Here is a 21,410-nt window from a genome sequence, read left to right on the forward strand (position 1 = left end):
CCCCCCCCAAAACCCCCAACATACCAAAACCATACAACCCTACTGCCAAGCCAAAACCTAACACCCCAGCTGATGAAACACATTCCCTGTGGCTGGGGGACAGGGGCAAGGTAGGGTTGGTGTGCCACCCAGGACATTACTTATTAATGCTTGCGTCTTTGTATTCCCTGTACAGCTAGGCAATGCAGAGCAGCCCAGCAGAGAAAAAGGATCCTTGGCAGAGAGTTGTTGTTACTTTCCATGACCCGAGGTGTTTGAGGCTGGGTGGGTTTCCTTGCTTTGATTTAAAAGCATGCATTCAGACAAACATGGCCCATCATACAGAGAATCCTTGAAGGCTTTTGCTTTCAATGCTTGTGATGTTTGACAGGTTGTTCATACCTGTTGGAAGTTGATGATTTGCTTTGCTTTTAACAGAGGAGGAATTGCACAACTGTTGGTATTTCTCTGCTTGCCAGATTATTTTCTAATTGGGCACACCCCAAAGTAAAAACATGAGCTTGCAGAGCTATAAAACTTGAGGGAATAACATGAGCTTTGTTTCTGTTCCTCACAGCATGAGAAAGGATTCTTTAGAGGGCAACAGACACTTTTTTTTCCTCACAGTAAAGCAACTGCACCTTCAGACTTTCTTCTTCTTGCTACGGAAATGATTATTTTCCCCTGTAACTACAGCTTGGTGCCAGAAGCCTTCTCTGCAGCCTGAGTCATGCTTTGGAAAGAGTAGTTTTCTTGAACGAACCTTGATTAAAGAATAAGGCAATGAGGGCTGCTGGCTTTGATGCTAGGCAAGGGAGTTAGAAAACGACAGCAGCAATATTGAGGTGAGGCAGAAGTAAAAGACTGTTTCAGCCCTTTTGGTCTCTTGGAGCTTCCTCAGACCAAGAACACAGGAGGGTCTTCAGATGACTTGGCTACAGCCTCTAGCTAGTGTCTTTGGATGTGTTTTTTCACAGGATTTTGCAGGTGGGTAAGGCTCCATGGGCTCTGTTCCTGCAAAAATGCATGTCAGAGTGTACATGTATACATACATACTGTGGCTATGTACACAGTTTTGAGTCCAAGACCCATTTTCTCTACTGTTCTGGCAGTACCAGCCTTAGTTGTTCTTGGGGGAAATACCTTGACATAGATACCTCTACATTTCTTTAAAAAATACCTCTGTACCCCTTTCACGATTTCAGTTTGAGGCATTTCTGTCCCAAGTTTGCTGGCTGCCAGCACCATAAGCTCGGGCTAAGACCCATCTCTGAGGATGACATACGGTTCTGTTCTCTGGAAGCTGGTAGAGGATGTCTTTTCTCTCCTCTATACTGCTGCAATATTAATAGTAACTTCTTGGCACTTTGAAGTTAAACAAGTGGGATATGTATATGCCCAAAGGCATGCCTAAGAATTTCATGCTTTCACTGGCATCCAGGAGTGATGGGAAAGAGCCTTCTCTTGGTTACCCTCATCTTGTCCAGTCACTACAAATGGAAGTGTTTACACTTCTTTAAAATGGAAACGCTAGTCCTTCAGTCACAAAACCACAAGGCAGAAACTCCTGAGCTACAAGTGATCCTAGAGCATGGCTTGTACTTCTTTCCATTGCTGTTATCAAATGGAAGGACCACGAATGCCTACTCTCCTGCACATTCTCTAGCAACTGCACTAGTGCTGATCTGTCTTTTCCTGCTCAGTTTCCCCATCCTTGTTTAGTAGCTACAGGGCCATTCCTCTTTCTCTGCCTCAGATTGTCTTAGTTTCCATAAACGATTCACTTAAGGGATTTATCCTAGAACAAAAACACGTGGTGCAAGAGTTTGAATTTCTCCCTTCTCCATCCAAGCCTGATGTCCTGGACATAAATTCGTCCCACTGCCAAATTCCTGTGAGTAGGTGCAGGGTTTTGGGTGTTGTTTTGGTTTTTAAGTGCTTGAGAGCCTAATACTGCCCTCTTTAACTTCTTTAAGTGGCTTGGTCCATCTTATTCTTTTAAAAAGAGGATGGCTATATTTGATTTCCAGTGAGAATTTTCTTGGTAGGCTGATGTAGCTAATTAAAAATAACCTCCTTGGTCACTGATGACCTTAATGGCAGTCTCAGTATTTAGAGTGCGTATCTAAAGTGCAAGGCTGACATGGGGTGGGAATGGGAGGGTAGAATAAATTTCCAAGAATAAAAATGAACAAGTGCCTAGATAAATAGCTGCCATTACTAGTAAAGAGACTCTGGGTTCAAGGTCAACTTTATAACTTATTAATGACCTGTACCAGACTGTTCTACTAGGCACTGTGCAAATGCCAGGCCGGGCAGAGGCCCGAAGAGCTGGCAGCTGGCCTAGGTTTGAATGTAGAGTTGTTTTCTTATGCAAAGGATTAATGCCATCTACTTGAGTTGTCAGTCCTAACTGTTTAGGCTATGTTCCTGACTCTTCCCTTGTCCCAAAGTTTGTTTGTTTCCCAAAGCTCTCCCTTTGACAGTAGCAAAGGAGGTGGAAAAGCAGTGATGCAGCTGCGACATGCACACACGTTTGGAAGGGTTCACGCTAATTCTGGATTTGGAAAGGAAAACATGGGTCAAACACTCCTGAGGGTGTCTGCCTGCTGCCTCTGCTGTGGAAGAGCTGACAGCCTCCAGGCACCATGGCTACAGGATCCTGCATTTCTGAGGTCTCCTTGTTGACACAGCCTGTTTAGATGTGACTTCTATTTGCCTTTTTTCTTTCCCTGATGAAGTAGATTAAAAAAACCCAACTGTTTGATTGGGAGGAAATAATTTGTAGCATCAAAAGGTGCCAGCCATCTTTGGGAAAAATATTTATGTACTGAAAATCAGCATATTTCTTCATGAACTTGTGCTGGGTTTTATCCCCACTTCCTTTGCACCTAGCCTTAGAAGCCTATGTCTGTCTTCTCTCCATTTGCCATTTACATAATCCTGCTTTTCACTCTTGCTTTCAGGTCACCTTCTTGTTCAGGTCCACTTTTAGCAAAGTACATAAACAAGCAGCAGCTGATCATGTGCTGTTGGGCTCCCTAATGATCAGGTAGTGCCCCTCTGGGCTTGACTTCAATGAGAAGCATGCCAGGAGAAGAGGATGGGGAGTGCCTGTGTTTGGCTCTTGCTCTGATAAGACTCTTAAAATTGTCAGGGTTCACTGGCTTCTAGAGATGACTTTAATCATTAACTCCTCTATCCTGCTGCACACTTCAAAGGAGGATGTGTTTGTGGGCAGGTAATGTGAAGAAGGGTAAAGCTTTGACTTGATACTTCCCCTAGCTCTTGTGTATCTGATGGAGCTCATACGAGGGATTATTTGCTTCATCATTGCTAAGGACACAGAGTTTTCCTGATGGGACAGTGGGGATGGGATTGTTGAGAGCCAGAGCTCTGTTAGATGGCTCCAAGCACTCCTCTCTCCAGAGCCAGCTTTTCAAGTGGGCAAAGCCAGATCCTTCTGCTCTGCACAGCTCTACCTATTTATTCTCTCAGATTCCTTACATCCAGGATCCAGAGCAACATGTGCTGTGGGGATTGCTGTGTGTGATGCAAATGGTGACTTCTGGGCCCCTTCTGCTTCTCTGCATCTTGCTGTCAAGAGCAGGATAGTTGTCCTGTGTGCTCCCTCATGGTGTTTTTATTCCTCTCTCCCCTTCATGTACATTCTTTACTTAGGATAGAGATTTGTACAGATAGATGTCCCACATGCATTGCCATCTTGCTGCTCTCTCATGAAACAGGTAAAGGAGAGAGAGGAGGGCTGAAGGACAGGGGAGGGCAGTGATTGGCACCTCTGTGCACTGCCAGTGAGAGTTCAGTGGTATCACTTCTCTAGGGAAAGCTTTGTAAGCAAACCAGCTGCTTGCAGGGACTGAAGAGTGTCTGTCAGCTCAGTAACATGCTTAGTGCCTTGAGAAGGTTGTACCAAGTTGTGTGAGCCATCAGAGTTTCAACAGCAGCTACTTCAGTCTGACTCTTACTACTTTTTCCTGTCCTCTGGCAGGTCTAAGCTTCCTCAGTATACCTTCCTGAGAGCTAGCTGGAGGTGGAGCGGATCTCTTACTGGCTGTAGTCACTACATGACACATCAGTCATTTCCATCTGCTTGAGATCTTCAGGGCTGTTACAGCTGCTGTGCCTTTTTGGGGTCTGCTTGTTGTATATGGGGGCTTCAGCTGTTCCATCCTTAGTACCCTTTCTTCTGAAGTATTAAAAAAAAAAAAAAGATGTAGTTCCAAGATCAGCATACCAGCTGTGGGCCCTGCAGCCTGGCTGTAAGACCTGACCTTCCTCCTGCTTGGCTGTGCATCAGCAGAAGCTGATCTGCAGCCCCCAGAGAAAGGGTTGGCGGCTGCCTGCGTGGCCCCTCTGTCCCTGCTCTACTGGGCATTGCCCTGGAAATGAAGTTTTGGGTTGCTTCTCCCAAAGGGACCACGAAATGGAATCGGGGAAATGGAATCAGGGTCTCCTTCCCTCCCTCTTTTTTTTTCTTTTTTTTTCTTTTTTTTTTTAAAGTGGAGGGGAAGTGCTACTTATGCCACATAAAACCCATGTTGCATACTTGGAACTGTGGCACTGTCTGTGGCTGCAGTGATCACTGTTGAACATCAGCCTTTACCCATTCTTGGGGACAGGAATGTGTGTGTTTGTATATTTTGGGCCTTGTTCTGTGCAAGCTGATGCTTGCATAACTGCTGATGGGAGTAAGGACGGAAGGGTTTGGCCTCCTCCCTGCACAACCTCTACATGCAGTCAGAACAAGTGACTAGCTACTTTGAGATGTTCTTCTGTTTAAGGGCAGCATCTTTCTCAGTAGCAAGGTGCCCATAAGAACGTGGTGAGGAACACCATGCATGTGTGAGAATGTGAAAGGGGAAAAAAGGTTGGCAATCTTGACAACAGGAATAAATTTCCTTTCTAGCACAATTATCCAAGAGCGTAGTATCACAGATGAGAGGTCCTGCTGGGCTTCTTATGTGAGGACTATCTCCAGCCTCCCTGGATTTGACTAGCTTGATTAACCTCATCACATATGTACAGTCTGCTGCTTTTTCAAAATGGTGTATGCAGCTATGGTGTTTTGGGGTTATGGTGTTGGGAGAGTTTCTTTTGCCTGTGCATCAGGAGACAGTAAATTGCCATTTGATTAGGAAAGAATGTTATTGTGGACTTGAGATGTGAAGGTTGTGCCTGCTCTCTGCAGATGCCTAGTGCACACTCTGGATGTGCAACTGCACAGCAATACGTGTTTATGAATCTGTTTCAGGCAAGAATTATTGGGTATGAGAAAGGAGGTTTGGTGCTGGTGTGAATCCCTGCTCCCACCCTCAGCAGTGCCAGCTACTTTTCAGTCTATCCCAGTGTGCTGTCAAAGCTTTTGATAATTATTCCTTGCTGTGGCTCATCCCTACTGCTCTTCTGAGGCTATGGCTGCACTGCAGCCTATGGCGTGGGATTTGGGAGACCTTTGCATAGTGTTTTAGGCTGAGCTAGCTGGCATAGCGAGTTCAAGCACCAAGATCTGCCCAGGATCCTGGACAGTTTGCATAGCCTCCATGGATGTCTGTACTGGTGTGACTTGCTGCTGTAGGCCTTCAAGCCAGCAGTGTCCAAGTAAGCACAAGACATGTGTGTCCAAGTGCAGTCCATGCTCCTGGGTTGCAGTGAAGGCACTGAGTGTAGTCCTAGTTTGTTTGTGTTTGTGTGGTTTTTTCTTTTTTTCCCTGGGGAAGGGAAAATCTGTTGAATGTGGACTAACACAATGGATTGAGCTCACTGAGGTAAGGGTGCTCTTCATCCATACACTTTCTCTCCTCAGGAAAGAAAGCAGTGATGGATTCCAGCCCGTTCCTGTCGGAGGCCAATGCAGAAAGAATTGTGAGAACCTTGTGCAAGGTCCGGGGAGCAGCACTGAAGCTGGGACAGATGTTAAGCATCCAGGGTAAGTGGTAGCTATCCTCAGCACTGCTGCCAGGTGGAGCAATTGATTTCTTGTGATACGTGGTCAGCTGTCTGTAATCAGTGTCAGGTGGATGTGGAGAGACTATACAAGTGGCTTTCTCATGTGAGAGCAGTGATGGAGATATGTTTGATTCAGTTCAGTCTAATCCCAGTATGAAATAACTAGATGTGTGCGCTATATACCACCACTTTCCTAATGCCCGTATTATGTCAGGCACACAAGTGAAATTGGTTGAAAATAAGGTGATGCTCTTTGAATTTTAATGCCTGTGTTGAAAGTGATTGTTGAGAAGCAGGGCTATATCATGCTCTGTATACAGGTGTCCTGCTAGGAAGGAGAACAATGACAAGAACACAATCCTGTTCTCTTGTTCACCAACAGTGGTCAAGGTTATATCCACAGCCCTCTCGCATTACAGCATGTTTATGGTTTCCATGTTTTGTTGTACTGAAGCTTTGCTGGAAAGGCCAGTATGGCTGATCATCTTAACAGGTATAAACCACTCATTTTCATCTTGAGAAGGCTTCAAACTGGTACTTACTCCATCAGGCTCTGAAGTCAGTGACCACAGGTAAAGGCATTAGTGACATCAGTGTCTGCACTGAACTTGTTAGATTACTCCTGGAAGATAGCAGGTGTGTTGAATTCAAACCTTATCTGGACATGTTCATTTCACCTTCCTGCCCAACTTGATAGGGAAGGGAAAAACCAGCCAAAAATAGCTGTTACACTTGTCTGGAAATAGCTTTCAAGATGTCACTGAAACTGAGTCAGTGTCTGAGTGCTTGAAGTACTTGGCTTGCTCGGCTTGTGCTTCTACTTAAATTTTTGTAGGTGTTGACTAATGAGGATGGATCTAGTATTGTATTAAATAACTTGGGCTAGCCAATAAAGGGAGACCAGCTCCCTGTTCCAGAGAACCCTCATTGTGGCATTTCGTCGTTCTTCGTTTGCTAATCACTTGGTTTAGGCGTGTGCCAGGCTGATGTCAACATTAACAAACCTAGGTGGGAGGCAGCAGCTGCTGTGTCAAAGGCTGCCACCCATATGCTGTTTTCTCACCCTCTAGAATCTGCTAGGTGCCAAAGACTGATGGTTCACAGTGTAGATCCAGGAGGAGCTCTTGTGCTCCTTGCTTTCTGTGGCCAGTGCTTCTGGTATGTGGGGTGAGTGTCTGGAAATCAGCTCTGAAGTTAACTTGTCTACCATAGGTGGAGATTAAATTGAAAATTCTTAAGACACTATTGAGTTGCACCAGGTGTGTGCCTAGAGCCTGGTCACAGCTGCCCTAGGCTTGGATGTCAGTGAAGAGGGAATAGCTGTGAAAGGCCAGCTCTGAGGAGCAGAAATGCTCTGGATTTTTGTCATTTGTCTGTTCTCTCCTAATGTTACTGAGCTCTGGCAGGAGTGTCAAACACTTGCGGATTGACTTCACTTGGGTGTCAAGAACATACAGGCCTTTAGCAACTTCAGTGGCACTGCCCAGCCCTCATTTGACTCTTGTGATGAGTGTGTGGAGTGCTGCAATGCCTGGCGAGAACATAGGCCCCTGGTAACCTTGCTGAGGGACAGCTGTGGTGAAATAAGGTAGACACTTCCAACAGTGTGGAGTATCTGGTTCTTGGGCTGGCTGTTTGGACAGGAGGGTTTCACACAGTTCCTGCCACTTCATGGGCTTCTTTGTGGCCTGGTGAGTTTTTGAATTGGCTTCTTTGATTAACAGGGATGTGTGCTAATTGAGCACAAGGGCTCTGTTGCCTTGTCCAAGTGAACTAAACCACCCAGAAGTTACAAAGCAGTGTCCTTAAACCCTGATGTCTGCTTCTGGGAGTCAGTGTATTTGTTGGGCACCCACATTCCTGGAGGTCATGCTCAGAAAGGATGCCAAGGGCCCAAAATTACCCCATGTTCTGGGGCATGTGCTCTGGAAGATGTTGGAAAAGCAGCTGCATTTGCCTTGCCTTGACTCTTGCTTTGTGTTTTGTTCTGGTAGGGCCTCATCAGTTTACCACAAAGACGTAAAACCTTGTTCATCAGCATGTTGTAAGCCTCGTTTTGTCAGAGTTGCCTCCGCAGCATGACTGATTTTTAACACTGCTGCTGAGTTTCTGTACAGTCAACCTGGACTTGCAGGTTTCTTGGCTATTTGGTGTTGCACTAATGAACAAAGTGGTGGTCAAGCAGCCCCAGTTAAGAATGCCCTCTCAGACTAAAGGTTGAAATAATCTTGTGAGTTTACTGGATGTCAGCAGTAAGCAAAATAACAGAAGTTAATCCTAAATGTCTGTGGCAGACCCTGATACCTTGACACAAATGACTTCTTGGAAGCAAGAGTCACTTTTAGTGAGGTTCATTCTCTTTCTGCACAGTCATCCTAGGAGGTGCAGGTTATCATGTTACAGCATGGTGGCTAGTATTTTCACATACCCCTGAGAATAGTTTTGGTAATGTTCAGAGGCTTGGCAGTGATACACCACTGATGATAGAGCAGAAGTTTCTTTCAGTGTTTGGAATGTGCATGTGAATGCAATGTCTAGCCTTCTTGCAGGGTTATAACGTCACAATGGGAGTTTTACTCACTGTTCCTGAGAAGCCTGTTAATCTCTGTCTTGCAATGACAGAATGGGAGCTCCTGTTGATTCCACAGTGGGATTTTGTTAGTAGTTTTAAATGCTGCTCATGGCTTCAGTGGGAATTTCTAAAAAATGCTGAGTGTTAATGTTATGTCTCTGCATTATGTATCTTTTCCTTGTCATTCCTTTCTACTCCTCTTTCCAGAACAGTGCTCTTAAGGTAGCTGTTTGTTTCTTGTTTCCTGGGATAGACTCACAGTTGTACGTGCATTTGTAAATGCAGAGGAATGATAGATTTTTATTTGAATGTCACAAGTGCATGTTCTCAAGATTAAGGCTGGTAGCTTGGACTTTTTTCCAATGTTGGGAGAGCAGCAGATAAATCTAATTTCTCCATAAGTCTTTATGAAATGAAAAGTTTGCCAGAACTGGTGGCTTTTCTCTGTGCTGTTGTAGAAGCCTTTGCTCAAAGGAGAGGACTAATCTTTCAAGGTGCCCTTACCCTTCCTCTTTCTTATGAGAGTGAATACTTGCTTGCTAAATCCTTCTGACTCTTAAAATAACTTACTCTTGGCTCGGCTGTGTTTTCTGCCCACTTGTAGTTGCTTTGCATTTGGGTAGTTATTTACAGTAGCAGATGCCGATTCCAGATTTCTCCAAGAGTTCAATACTTGCGTAAGTGGTGTTTTACCATTGCACAGCTTTCTATAGAAGTTGCTGCCCCTTAAAATGAACTGGTTTATACCACACGATGAACCTGCGAGTGTTGGGATGACTCTCCAGAGAGTTCCTTCTGTGATCTGTGTTTCTATCACCCAGTGGCCTCTCCTAGGCCTGAATGCTGTACTGCTGTCAGCAAGAAGGTGGGCTGGTGGGTGACAGAGGCTGTGCAGAGCACTCCGCTCTTGGGTTTGTGCAACCTGCCATCACACCAAAAGCCTCTGTGCTGGGCAGAGCTGCCCACTGCTCTCAGCAGTGCTGCTGGACAAAGCCAGGGAACACTCTGACAGCTGATGCTTGATTCCAAAGCATAAGAAGTCTCTTGGCATGCTTTCTAGCATATCCATACTTTGTATTTCCCTTGGTAATTGGGAGGGGGTACACAGAAACTTTCTCCTGCTGCAGCAGGAGGGTAGCTTAGGAGATGTTTGGGTAATATATAGGGTTTTTTTGCAAGAGTAAAAAGGAAGGAGGAGCTTTTTCCCTTTATTTTGATACTTGTGCACAGGACTTTTGGCTCATTTCTAAATGTGTGATGCCTCCAGAGGTGCGTCTCAGGTGCTAATTCTGGGTTTGGAGAGTTTCTGAACTAGAATTACTTACAAAACCTTCACTGGGGTATGCTTGGGGGCAGGAAAACCTGGCTTGTCTGAATGCAGGTGCATGTTTCTTTATGTGCTGAAAAAGAACTGGAGAATGCCTGCACTGACTGCCCTGTGCTTTTCCCTTGGCAGATGATGCCTTCATCAACCCCCATCTCCAGAGGATTTTTGAGCGTGTACGTCAGAGTGCTGACTTCATGCCGATAAAGCAGATGATGGTGAGGACTATTCCTTCTTGCTTATCAGGGGAGGAGGGACAATAACAGAATAAGTGTCACCTCTGACATACCCTAGTAAGGGAGGTGGATGGGGATTTTTAAGAGTTTTCTTTCAATAATGCTGCATATTTTCAATTGTGGCTAACTTCTGACTCCTTCTTTCAATTATGTGCTGCCTTTTCTCTCCAAAACCTTTAAACTCAGCTCTAGACAGAGGGGAAAAATGCAGGGTCCTGAGACTGCATTCAGACAGGACCTGAAACACAATGTCCTGAGACTATGCCGATGGAACAGGGTGTTGCATGCAAATATGATAATAGGGTTTTGTTGAATGTAGCCTCCTCTTCTGTTTCCTCTCTCTTGTCTTTCTCATGGGTGTTAAGTCAGTGTCTAGAAGTGCCTACATCCCATTTTAGAAATAGACTTATAAGGCTTAGTCTGATGGAAAATTAACAGCAACTTTGTCCGTCCTTTTTGGGTTAAATCTAACCCACCTTCAAGAAGAGCCAGAATGAAGCAAACTAAGTTTGCTTTCCCCAATGTACATGTTCTCTCTTTCTCTCTACTTCCCTCTGTAAATTAAGATGTGAAGGGTGATGCAAAAGGAATTGCCAGCACTACCTGTTTTCTGAAAGACACTGAGCAGAGCCAGAACTTAAATATGGCAGTCTGGCAGTGTAGCAAAAAAAAGCTGTTAAAGCAGGCTGTGATGTTTAATTGTCAATATTGCCTTAAAGAGAATCACTCTTGCATGCCTGGATTGCTTCTTTTCAGCTTGGCAGCATGGTGAAAGAGGAGAAGTATCTAACTATGTGCTCATTTTCTGGAAGACACCAAGTGGCACCAAAAAGGGGACTTTTGCACTGCTAAGGCAGCAGTGTTTGTGCTCAAGACCTGTGCTTTACACCAGAGCAACAGAGCCTCACACAGATCTGAGCAGCATGTTTAGTGCTGGGGGAGTACTGCTGGCTGGACCACTCCTCGTGATGGTGTGCAGTAAGGAGGAAGGGAGGACAATCTAGAAAGCAGGGTACAGGCACTCAGAACTGCTACAGGCTGTGTGAGTCACCTTAGAGGAACGTCATTTCCAACAGGGAAAATCTTAAATTTTTTGTTTCCCATACCCTGATGCTTTCTTTTTATTTGTAGAAAACTCTGAACAATGATCTTGGCCCCAACTGGAGGGATAAACTGGAGTCCTTTGAAGAACGCCCATTTGCTGCTGCTTCAATTGGTCAGGTTCACCTGGCACGTTTGAAAAATGGCAAAGAAGTTGCCATGAAAATCCAGGTGAGTTTTACAGACCAGCCTTGGCTGTGCCTCATAGAAGGTCAGGGGAGCTGCATAAGTATGTATACTGTTAGCCAGATAAGAAACATTTTAATACAAGTGAAAATTTGGGTCCAACAATATCTTGCCTAGTGCAAGCAGAGGGGAAAGACAGAAAAGGTTTTGTAGCTTGAGCCAGTCTCTGACTCCGGATGAGTGGGAGATGTCTCATAGGTATACCTCTGCAGCCTGGGGATAACAGTGGTGAGGGATTGCTTGTACTTTTAGGGCTGTATGCGAGGGTCCTACCTGCTCCACAGGTCAGTCCCCTCTCTGGGATGTGCACATGCCACATGCCCCCTTTCTGGCCACAGCCCAAAGGTTAAAGAATTTTTAAGTGACATGCAGGCACTAACTGTTGAGCAGTGGCAGTCTGATGATGCAGGAGGGTATTCCTGAACTCTCACTAAAGCTGTCAGCAACTTCAAGCAGGCATTTCTAACAGAATTAAGTTCTAGAGCTGAAACTCTTTGTACAGCATGGTTTATAATCCAAAGGAGTGAGGTCCCTTGCTTACTGAGCAGGGTCCTGCGGAAAGCTGGTCATCTAGTTGGTCTTTTTTTGTAAAGTGGGGACACTTTAGAAACAACATGGATGGGGACTGGTGTTGTCTTCTTAAGCCATTTGTGTCCAAAGTACTCTCTGAAGTTAGGCCAAGGTAATAGCAACAGAAAGCTAACCCTGTGGCATCAGCACACATTCTGCTCCACAGCAGTGTAGGCTGGTTCCCTTGTAGACAGACAAAGTGAGAACAGAAGAAGGCACCTTTGCCAGGCCTGGGCTGGGGCCTCACCGCTTGCCCTGCTGCCGCTGTGTGTGAAACACTCTGGGGCTGTCAGTGGAATGTTCTTTTGGCTGTGGTAAGGAAGTGACTGACTGCCATAGCTGTTGTGGGAATTGTGTGTTTGAGAACCTTTCATGTGTTGGAAGAGTCCCTGTCAGAGGATCTGAATAAGCTGTTCTGGTTGCAAGCTGCATCTTAGCCTGTCTATCTGTCCCATTTTAGATGCTGGGCTTGAAATAAGCTTTCAGAGGAGGGCTGTGTGGCTCAGGTATGCCCTGGTTCATTACCAGGCTATAGGTGGCTGTGTTGTGGGGGTCAGTGGATGTTGAGCTGGAAGGCGTTTTTATCTTGCTCATCAACACTGTGCTCTCCCATTCTGTCCTGCAGTACCCCGGAGTCGCCCAGAGCATCAACAGTGATGTTAACAACCTGATGACTGTCCTGAGCATGAGCAATATTCTCCCTGAAGGTAAAGACAGAGACCCTTGGCAGGCTCTGTGTCCCTGCTGGCACATGTTGAGTTCTGCCAACCCCTTACGAGCAGTGCATTGCATTCCTTTTCTCCATAGACTGGAGGAAGGAAACAGCCTTGAGGAAACAGTGAAAAGGACTTAAGAATTGCTAAGTCTGCCCAGGAGCAGATCTTCTGCAGAAAGCAGGAGAGGTAGTAGATGTGGGCAGTGGGTGCAGGGCCAACTTGGGGAGCAATGCTCTGCTCCCCTCTCCTGCAGCAGAGCTGCCACTGCCTTTGCTGGGCATGTACCTGCTCCAGTGTCCACTCAGTGGGGTGGGAACTGCACCCATGTTGTTTTTTCCTGGCCATGTATATGCATGCACCTGCCAGAGTAATGTGCACTTGTCTCTCTGTGCTCTTCATAGTGGAGGACCCATATGGACTCCTGGCAAAGTATAAAGTGCCTGGGTATACTCACTTTTGATGGCTTCCTAGGCACGAAGCGTGGGCAAACTTGCCTTGTTCCTGTTATTTCCTGATACATTTCGCAGAACTCATTCTTCTCCATGTTTGCTGTAGCCCTCCATGCCTACCATTTTCTGTTCTTCCCAGTCAGAGTTGTAGTCAGGTGGAGAACTGTCAGACTTGGAGCTTGCTTGGTGTCCCAGCACACAGATAAGTCCCTTTTCCCACAGGGATGTGGCATTCTTTTTCCAAATACCTGTCTGCAGCAGCTGTAAATCTTAGTGGGACTGTACAAATACTGCTTTAAAATCAGGCCGGGTGCTGACAAAATCTGGGACTGTTTTCTGTGGTGGCTGGGCAGGGCCCTGCACAGGCTGCTGCAGTCCCAGCCGTGTCTGGCCCCAGAGTAGATCAGTTTTCCAGCTCCAAGACTGAGAAGACTGGACTTGGCAACTCAGGCCCTGGCTTTGTGCTGCTGCAGTTCACAGCCTTAGTCCTGCTGACTGCTTCAGGCTGGCAGTGCCTGCTCCCAGTTGTAGGCAGATATGGTTTGGAGCTTTTTTTGCTACTTTTACCCAGGCTAGCGTTTGGGTGCTTCTACTCCTTGGTGTGTGTCTCTGCACAGCCGTGCCAATACCAGGAACAGACAGCTTGGGCTGTGGGGTGGGAGCTGGGGAGGATGGAGCCCAGCTGTACAAGAGTGGTGTGGATGTACCTTGATTTAGGAGCAGCTGCGTAGCTTGGGATTACCTGCAGAACCTGTATCTAGTTGGAAATACTCTTTGGCTCTCTGGGGCCTCTTGTACTCTTCAGCTCGGAGTTGGCTGGATAGCAGGTTGCTCCTCAGCTGCAGCTCTGCAAAGCTTAGCCTGAGGCTGTCCTTTTTTTCTAAGCCTATGCTCTTCTCTGCTGTTTGACTTTCAGGTTTGTTCCCTGAACATTTGATTGAAGTCCTGAGCAGAGAGCTGGCCCTGGAGTGTGACTACCAGAGAGAGGCTGACTGCGCAAGGAAATTCCAGTAGGTTCACAGCACTGCCTTCAACCCCTCCTGCCTCTGTACGTGCGTGTGAAACGCAGGAGAGGTTGCTTAACTTCAGGGACAGCAGGGAGATGGATGCTGTGCCCTGGGATGTAGCAGAGGGGAAGGGTGGTGTGTGTTTGTGACCTTAGCTGTCCCCTAGAATTACCACCTTGTCTCAGCCAGGCATGTTTTCAGTCAGCTGAAACGTGATAGCATATCCTCTCTCCTTCAGTGCGAGCTTGTCCTTTTTGCCACGTGTGAAGGTACTGCAGTAACCCTTGAGGCCGGGTCACAGTGCTGTTCTGTGTACTCTTATGTCAGCCTGTTATAAGCTTCTCCCACCCTTTAGGAGGTTTTTCAGTTCAGCTCTCTGACATCAATTAATGCCACCAGCACTGCTGGCTCCTTTGGCTTGCTGTAGCAGTGAGGTCCAGATTATTTTTACACGAAAGCTGGATTAGGGAGAGCGGCTGGAGGCTGGGTGCCCCTCTTGCCCCTCTGCAGAACTGCCGCTGTGGCATCGCTCCCCTTGGAAAAGGCCCACTTCTTCCATGTGTGTAGTCTGGCCCTGAAGCCAAGTGGGTTGAGCAAAAGAGCCCAGTGCCCCTTGATGGGGGCTCCAGCTTGGAGCCCTCCTAATGTCACTGCTGTGGCAGGAGATGTGATCTCAGAAGCCAGCAGCAGCTGAAAGTCACTGGCCTGGTTTCTGGTCACTTGATCCCTACTGTAACTGCTGAGGAGAACATCTGGCAGCCTCAGCCAGGGTGTGGGGAGAGGTTGCGTGAAGGGGCTGTGTGCCGCATGAGGTGTTGCGGAGGGGCCTATCTGTTCTCAGGGCTCCTAACCTTCTCCTCTTCTTTATCCCCTAGGGAGCTGCTGAAGGACCACCCCTTCTTTTATGTCCCAGGAATAGTGGATGAGCTGTGCAGCAAGCATGTCTTGACCACAGAGCTGGTGCCTGGCTTCCCCTTGGATCAAGCTGTAGGACTGAGCCAGGAGATTCGAAATGAGGTACTGTGGGGTGGTCTTGGTTCTCCCCTGGCTCAGAGCAGCATGCTCGGCTTGCCTGGTGACCGATAGACCAGGGCAGGCTTTGTGGAAGGGCAAACCCTGAGCGGTGCAAAGCAGGGCTGGAGTTGGGGCCTGTCTGGAGCCTCTCTAAGATTTCTATGTAGGGAATTTGGCAGTGATGGTGGAGTGTCCTCAGGCTGGTCTAGGCCTTGCAGGTGCCAGCGTTCAGCAGGGATGGTGTGGAGGAGTGAATGGCAATGGTGGCTGAAGGTGAGGTAGCCTAGCTGTGTAACTCTTAGATGCCCTGTTTCTCTGACAGCCTTAAGATTGGGAGGGATTGACAGCTAGGGGAGAGGGGTCTTGTTTTGCAGCTGCTCTTTGGGGCAGGAGTGCAGTATCCTCTCCTGCCCTTGTGCAAGCATTTAGGTGTCATCTCCTCCTGCGGGACTGACCTGTGCTGCACTGGGCTGCTGGAAAAGTACCTCTTGGTAAACAGGAGGGGGGATGTGGGGATGGGTAGGCGGTGGTGCTGAATATAGCAAGGGATTGGAGTGCTGTGGTGGGACAAGCAGCTGCTCTAGTAGCAGAAATAACTGTCCTGGTATTTGGATTTTTAATTTTTTTTTTGTCTTGGTGTGAGCTGTCAGCTGTTAGCAGGTCACTGGGGAAGAGGGCAGAGTATGTTCCTCTAGATAAACAGATCTCAGTGCCATACTGGACTTGGAGCTATGCCAGAGCTGGCTCCCTGTGACCCCTGAGCTGTTTGTTCTTAGGGCTTGTCCTCTCTGAGCTGCTGTATCATCAGGGCTACTTTTAAAAGGCTGTGAGGTGGTTTGTTGCTGCAGGAGCAGCCCTTCTTTCCTATAAGTGACTGGCCTGTCTGACCCACAGCCTTCTGACACAAATGGCAGTGTCCTGTAGCAGGGTCTGGCTTGCATTTGGTGCTCTTCTCCCTCCCTCTTGGAGATGGTGTTTCACTCAGTTTTGCTGAAGAGGGGCAGAATGAGGCTGGTAGTTCTTCTGCTAAACAGGCTCCAGCTTAAATACCCTCACAGAAAAGCTCTGCTGTAGCCTGTAATATAGCAGTGGGCTCTTCAGGCACTGCTACTCTTGCTTCCCCCTTGCCTGTCAGTTCCAAGGTGTGGGTCTGCCGCTCCTCCCTCAAGCTGGGTCAGTGCTGAGCCCAGCAGAAGACTTTGTTGAGAAGTACATGGTGAGTGTGTGTATCTAGTGAAGACCTCTTTCAGTAATGGTTTGGACCTAGCTCCATATATTGTTTGGCAGCTTTAGAGGAGGAGACTCTCCTCTAGCTTCTTTGGGCCTTTATCGTAAAACTGCCCTGGAACTGCATCTCCTTTCCCGTGAGCTGCGTTGTCTTTGTTTTGGCTAGGGTCCTGCAGGACCTTCCACCAGGGTAGGCTAGCTTCTGGATCCCTCTTTGCACTGTGAAGATGTTCCTTTACTCACAAAGCAACAACCAAGTGCGTAGTCAAAGCTGGGCAGGTAAAAGGCAGGACCAGGACACAAGTAACACATGCAGTTGGATGACCCCTGGAGCCTGCTGTTCTCAGCTGCCAGGTACAGGGTAGCAGCCTCTGTGCAGGCACATCTTGAGGCTGATAAGAACTACAGCTCAGGCTGATGTAAAACTTGCATGGCATCTGTGCTGGCTGCTAAGGATGTCCCTTGGCAGGTGTGGGCTGGGAGTTGCTGAGGCTCCCTCTCACTTCTTCAGGAGTTTTGCAGCATGTAGCAGATAGTTCCTGCCAGCATGGTGATGTGCTCCCTGTGTGCTACTGCCTGCTGTAAATTACACCTGTGAGAAGGGCTTACTACCCTCTTGACTTGCTTCTTTCTCCCCTTGCTTTTCAAGATCTGTCACAACATCCTGGTCCTGTGTCTGCGTGAGCTGTTTGAGTTCAAGTACATGCAGACTGACCCGAACTGGTCAAACTTCTTCTACGACCCGCAGTCGCACAAGGTAAGCCCAAGCAGCTGCTGTTCTGCCTGTACAAGGGCTGGTTTTCACCAGCTTTTGATTATTCCCCACTCCCAGAGCTTAATGAGCCCTTACTGAGATTCTCTCAAATTCCTGTCCTTGAGCCTTGGGCAGGTAGGATAGTGAAATCTGTCCCTTTGCCACTTGTTGTCACTTGGTCTGGGTAGGAGAGCAGGGCTTCTGTAACCCTGGCTGTCTGCCTATCTTTGGCCTTAGATCCAGTCGCAGCTACTTGCTTTGCCTCAGGGTCTGTTTTGAAGCTGGTCAGTGGGAAGTTGCAACTGGCAGTGTTCTACCAGGGTGCTCCTGAGCCAAATCTCTGTAGTTGAATGCTCTTGTTTTGTGCTCTGCTGAAGATAAGGGTGCCTGGAGAAGCAATTGCAGATGTCCTGCTTGTTGGTTTGGCTGCTTGCTTGTGCTCTGCAGGTCAGATGGAATTGCTTGTTCATCCCTGAGGTCGATGTTGGAACGTGCTGCTCTGTCCCCACACAGAAAGCCTGAGTGGAGTTATCAGCTGAGCAGATGTGACAATGTGAACACAGGCCATACCTCCTCTGCCATGTAGTAGCGCAAATGCTTGTGCTGCTGTCGGGGAATAAAGGAGATAGATAGGTTGAAGCTGAGTTGCAGTGGAAAGGCTCTCCAGCCAGCTGACTTTCCTGAAGACAGCAGGAGTCTTTTTAAGGTCAGGCTCCACTTGAGGGGTTGACACTGCAATAGAGATGGGTTTGTCTATTTCCAGGTGGCCCTGCTGGACTTTGGAGCAACACGAGGGTTTGATGAGAAGTTCACAGATGTCTACATAGAGGTGAGGACTTGCACTGTGTCCTAGAGTGCCGCACTGCGGGTCTTAGAGTGTTTTCAAAATTCTGCTTCTTTCTTAGCTGTATCACTTTGTACTTCAATCCACTTTGGGTGTGGAGGGAAACAGGGCTGGAGGCAAGAGAGAGATCTCTCTTCCTGTTTCATCCCTACCATAGCCTTCTGCATGTCTGCTGCAAGACTCTGGCTACCCGAGCTTGGATGTTTAAATTGCACGACAAATATGGAGAACTGTAATATTGCTTACGGGGAGACTCAGGCAGCGGAGCACTCAGAATTCAGTGATTTTTTTTTTTTTAACATGAGGGTATGCATGAATTGCTTGTTCTGTTCACTGTCTCTTCCTGTGATTTCTAACTCGTTTACAGACTGATAAATTTATGTGAAGTTATATTGTGCTTCCTTGGTGATTCACCATGTTCTGCACTTGATAAATGGAGCTGCAGGGGCCAGCAGACATCACTTAAAGCTTTTCACAGTTGGCTCATAATTTTATTGGGGGAGGAGCTGATTGATTTGTGAAGCTTTTCTGATGTCAGTTATGTTCTCTGGGCTATATGTAGCCCTTCTGGGAAGAGCACTGGAGAGCCAGCAGCTGTGCCTTTTTGCCAGTAGCTCTGAAACTGGCTAACATGCAGACCCCTGAAGATGAGGGCAGAGGCAAGGAAGTGAGCAGGCAGCATGTGTACCTGTAGCCTATGTAGTAGTTGTGTACTCAAAACATTTTTCAGTCATGCCCTAGCTCTCCTGAAAATGTTCCTCCTATTCAGGTAATCAAGGCAGCTGCTGACATGGACAGAGAGAGAGTACTGAAGAAGTCCATCGAAATGAAATTCCTCACTGGCTATGAAGTCAAGGTATGGAGCAGAAGGATCTGCTTTTAGTGTTGGCCACCGATAAGTTTGTTGTGGGCCTGTGGACTTCCCCAGATTTCTTGATGTGGTAAAAGCCAATGTTGGTCTGAAAGCCCTGTTGATGAGGAGGAGGGTGAAGGGCAAAAAAGGTTTTAGCTTTTGTTCTCTCACGTCCTTTTGGTCAGAGTGGGAGCAGCAACGATGATACAGCCAGCCCCAAACCCACTGTCACTCCCCCAGCAAGTGGTGATGACTGCTGAAGTTTCATGACCGGGCACATGGCCTTCTGGAAGGTTTAGTTGCTTGAAACTATATTAACCAAATGTTCATCAGCCTGTTGGGGGCTGGAGGTTACTTTTGCTGTGAGTTTGACTAGGTATTTCTGCTGAGCTGCTGCTGTTGGCACTAGCATTTCCTCTTTTCCTCCCTGGTGGTGAAGATGGCTAGCGATGTTACTTATGCCTCTTTCCTTTCGGGCAGGAAATGGAAGATGCCCACTTAAATGCTGTCCTCATCCTGGGAGAGGCTTTTGCGTCTGAGGAACCTTTTGATTTCGGCAACCAAAGCACCACTGAAAAGATCCATGGTTTAATCCCAGTCATGCTGAAGCATCGGCTTATCCCTCCGCCAGAGGAGACGTACTCTCTTCATCGGAAGATGGGGGGCTCTTTCCTTATCTGCACCAAACTGAAGGCCAAAATTCCCTGCAAAAACATGTTCCAAGAGGCATATAGCAACTATTGGAGCAGTAGGGGCAAGAAGCCAGAGGAGTAGTAAGAATGAACAAACATGTCTTGTTCTGAGGGCACAGTTCATCTGAGCCTTGCAGAGAGCGTTTTAGCCTCCCATGTGTTGCACCCCAGCTCTCCATCCTCTTGAGATGCAGCAGCCTGTGCCCTGGAAGCCAAGTGTGTGTTTCACAAGGACAAAGCTGTTCTTTCATGCTGTGTCTGTCCTACACTGACTGCCAGTACAGTCTGCAGCTTGCAGGAAACTATCTTCTTGAGTGCTTCTGTACTGTTTCGAGGCACCAGCCGACTACCCTGAATGCATTTTTAACATTGTGATGGTGGCTGCATATTGATTGGGTTTTCTAACGCGTAGGGGAAGGAAGACAAGAGCAGAATTTAATATTGAAACCTGTTTGTAATTCTCCAAAAATATTTTTTTTTTTAAAACTCTTCCCTCTTTCATGCTAAGGTGAAATTAAAGTAGTTTTCATACTGTGAATTACAGAATGAAATACTAAGGTGGACCCTACCACTGACACATTCAGCACCTTCCCCCCATTTTTGTAAGTCAGTCAGACAGTCAAGTGGTGGCAGTCTAAGAACCCTCCTGGATTTTACTGACACTGATGTAATGCAAGGGTGGGGGGGTGTGTGTACATAGGATGAAGTTTTATGCTTTCTGCCTCTTCCTGGCTTGCAAGCTAAACATAGGAAATATTTTAAAAATCTGGGAACTGAGTGCCAATCTTTTAAACACACATGTACACTCACACACCCCATCTCAGTTCGGGGAGTCAAATACGTAATCAACAGAGCTATATCGGAGCACAAATAGTGGGATTCTTCACTGTCTGATAGGTATCAGCTTTCCTGAGGGCAAGTTAGATAAGCTACACCTCTGACACCAATTGCTTGCTGGACTTCTAACCAAGAACCTAGTCTGTCTGTGTTTCTGTAATGCACAACTAACTTACGGCAAGGCAGACAAACATGTAATGTCTCTCATGAGCATTTCATGCTTTTGCTGAAATGTCACACATTTAAAACCAGACGCACAGTTTTAAACTATTGGAGTCAAGGTAGGAAATTTACTTCCTTAGATTTTTGTACAAAGCCTGTACCTGTACGACTTCCTGATTTCAATAAAAAAGTGCTTGTGCGGTGGGCCTTCTGCCTGCAGTTTTTTCATCTTCTGGGGCGGTGATGAGTAGCCAAGAGAACCATGCCCTGTTCTGTGGGATAAACAGGAGCTGAGCAGAAGCAGCTTCCAAGTCTGCTCTTTGAGCAAACAACTGCAACAAGAATCACTACTACCCTTGTAAAGCCATCTATCTACGGCCTATTTATTCCTTCATCTTTCCATTGCAGCTGTGTCACTAGTGCTAACAGTGATGGTGACAAGTTTACCAGGAGCCAGAGGGACATCAGCCTGAACATCTGTCTGACCATGAAAATCCCTGGTAATTGACTTGTTTTCTTGTTTTCCTTTTTGGTTTAATCACTCTGTTACCAGTCTCCTGGACACAGGTCTTTTTTCCTTTCCTCCATTTGTGAAGAAAGAGGGGCTGTTGGAGTTGATGCTTACCTGGTACTAGTAAGGCAGATGATGTGCTTATTTTGCAAGTGCCAGGTATTTAGCAGTAAACTCAGCTTGTCCTACTCAGTTAACACAGCCCAGGAATGCAGAGCTTGTATGATCTTATACTTCAGTACATAAGAAATCCTGACTGCTGCCACTTCCAGAGGTAAAGAACAGGTAAGTAACTAAGTAAGTAAATAAATGGTCTCTCTCATGGAGGGATCTTTGAGAAAGAGGAAGACAGGTTATTGTATTCCTTTGCTCCAAGATCATAAACATACAAACTGCTTCATTTAAGTCT

General features: G+C 46.9%; 1 protein-coding gene across 1 annotated transcript; it reads left to right on the top strand.

Annotated features, from left to right (window-relative positions):
* Nucleotides 1–5,803: 5,803 nt before the first annotated feature.
* ADCK3 (aarF domain containing kinase 3) lies at nucleotides 5,804–20,695 on the top strand (the record flags this gene model as incomplete). The annotated part of the gene is made up of 10 exons (XM_010285242.1): nucleotides 5,804–5,926; nucleotides 9,975–10,060; nucleotides 11,210–11,350; nucleotides 12,561–12,642; nucleotides 14,017–14,110; nucleotides 14,983–15,124; nucleotides 16,998–17,105; nucleotides 17,866–17,931; nucleotides 18,716–18,802; nucleotides 19,280–20,695. Coding segments are annotated over 10 exons (1,223 nt in total), but the record flags the coding sequence as incomplete, so codon positions are not given.
* Nucleotides 20,696–21,410: the final 715 nt, after the last annotated feature.

The sequence above is a fragment of the Phaethon lepturus genome, unplaced genomic scaffold (genome assembly GCF_000687285.1).
Source record: "Phaethon lepturus isolate BGI_N335 unplaced genomic scaffold, ASM68728v1 scaffold40390, whole genome shotgun sequence".
NCBI lineage: Eukaryota > Metazoa > Chordata > Aves > Phaethontiformes > Phaethontidae > Phaethon > Phaethon lepturus.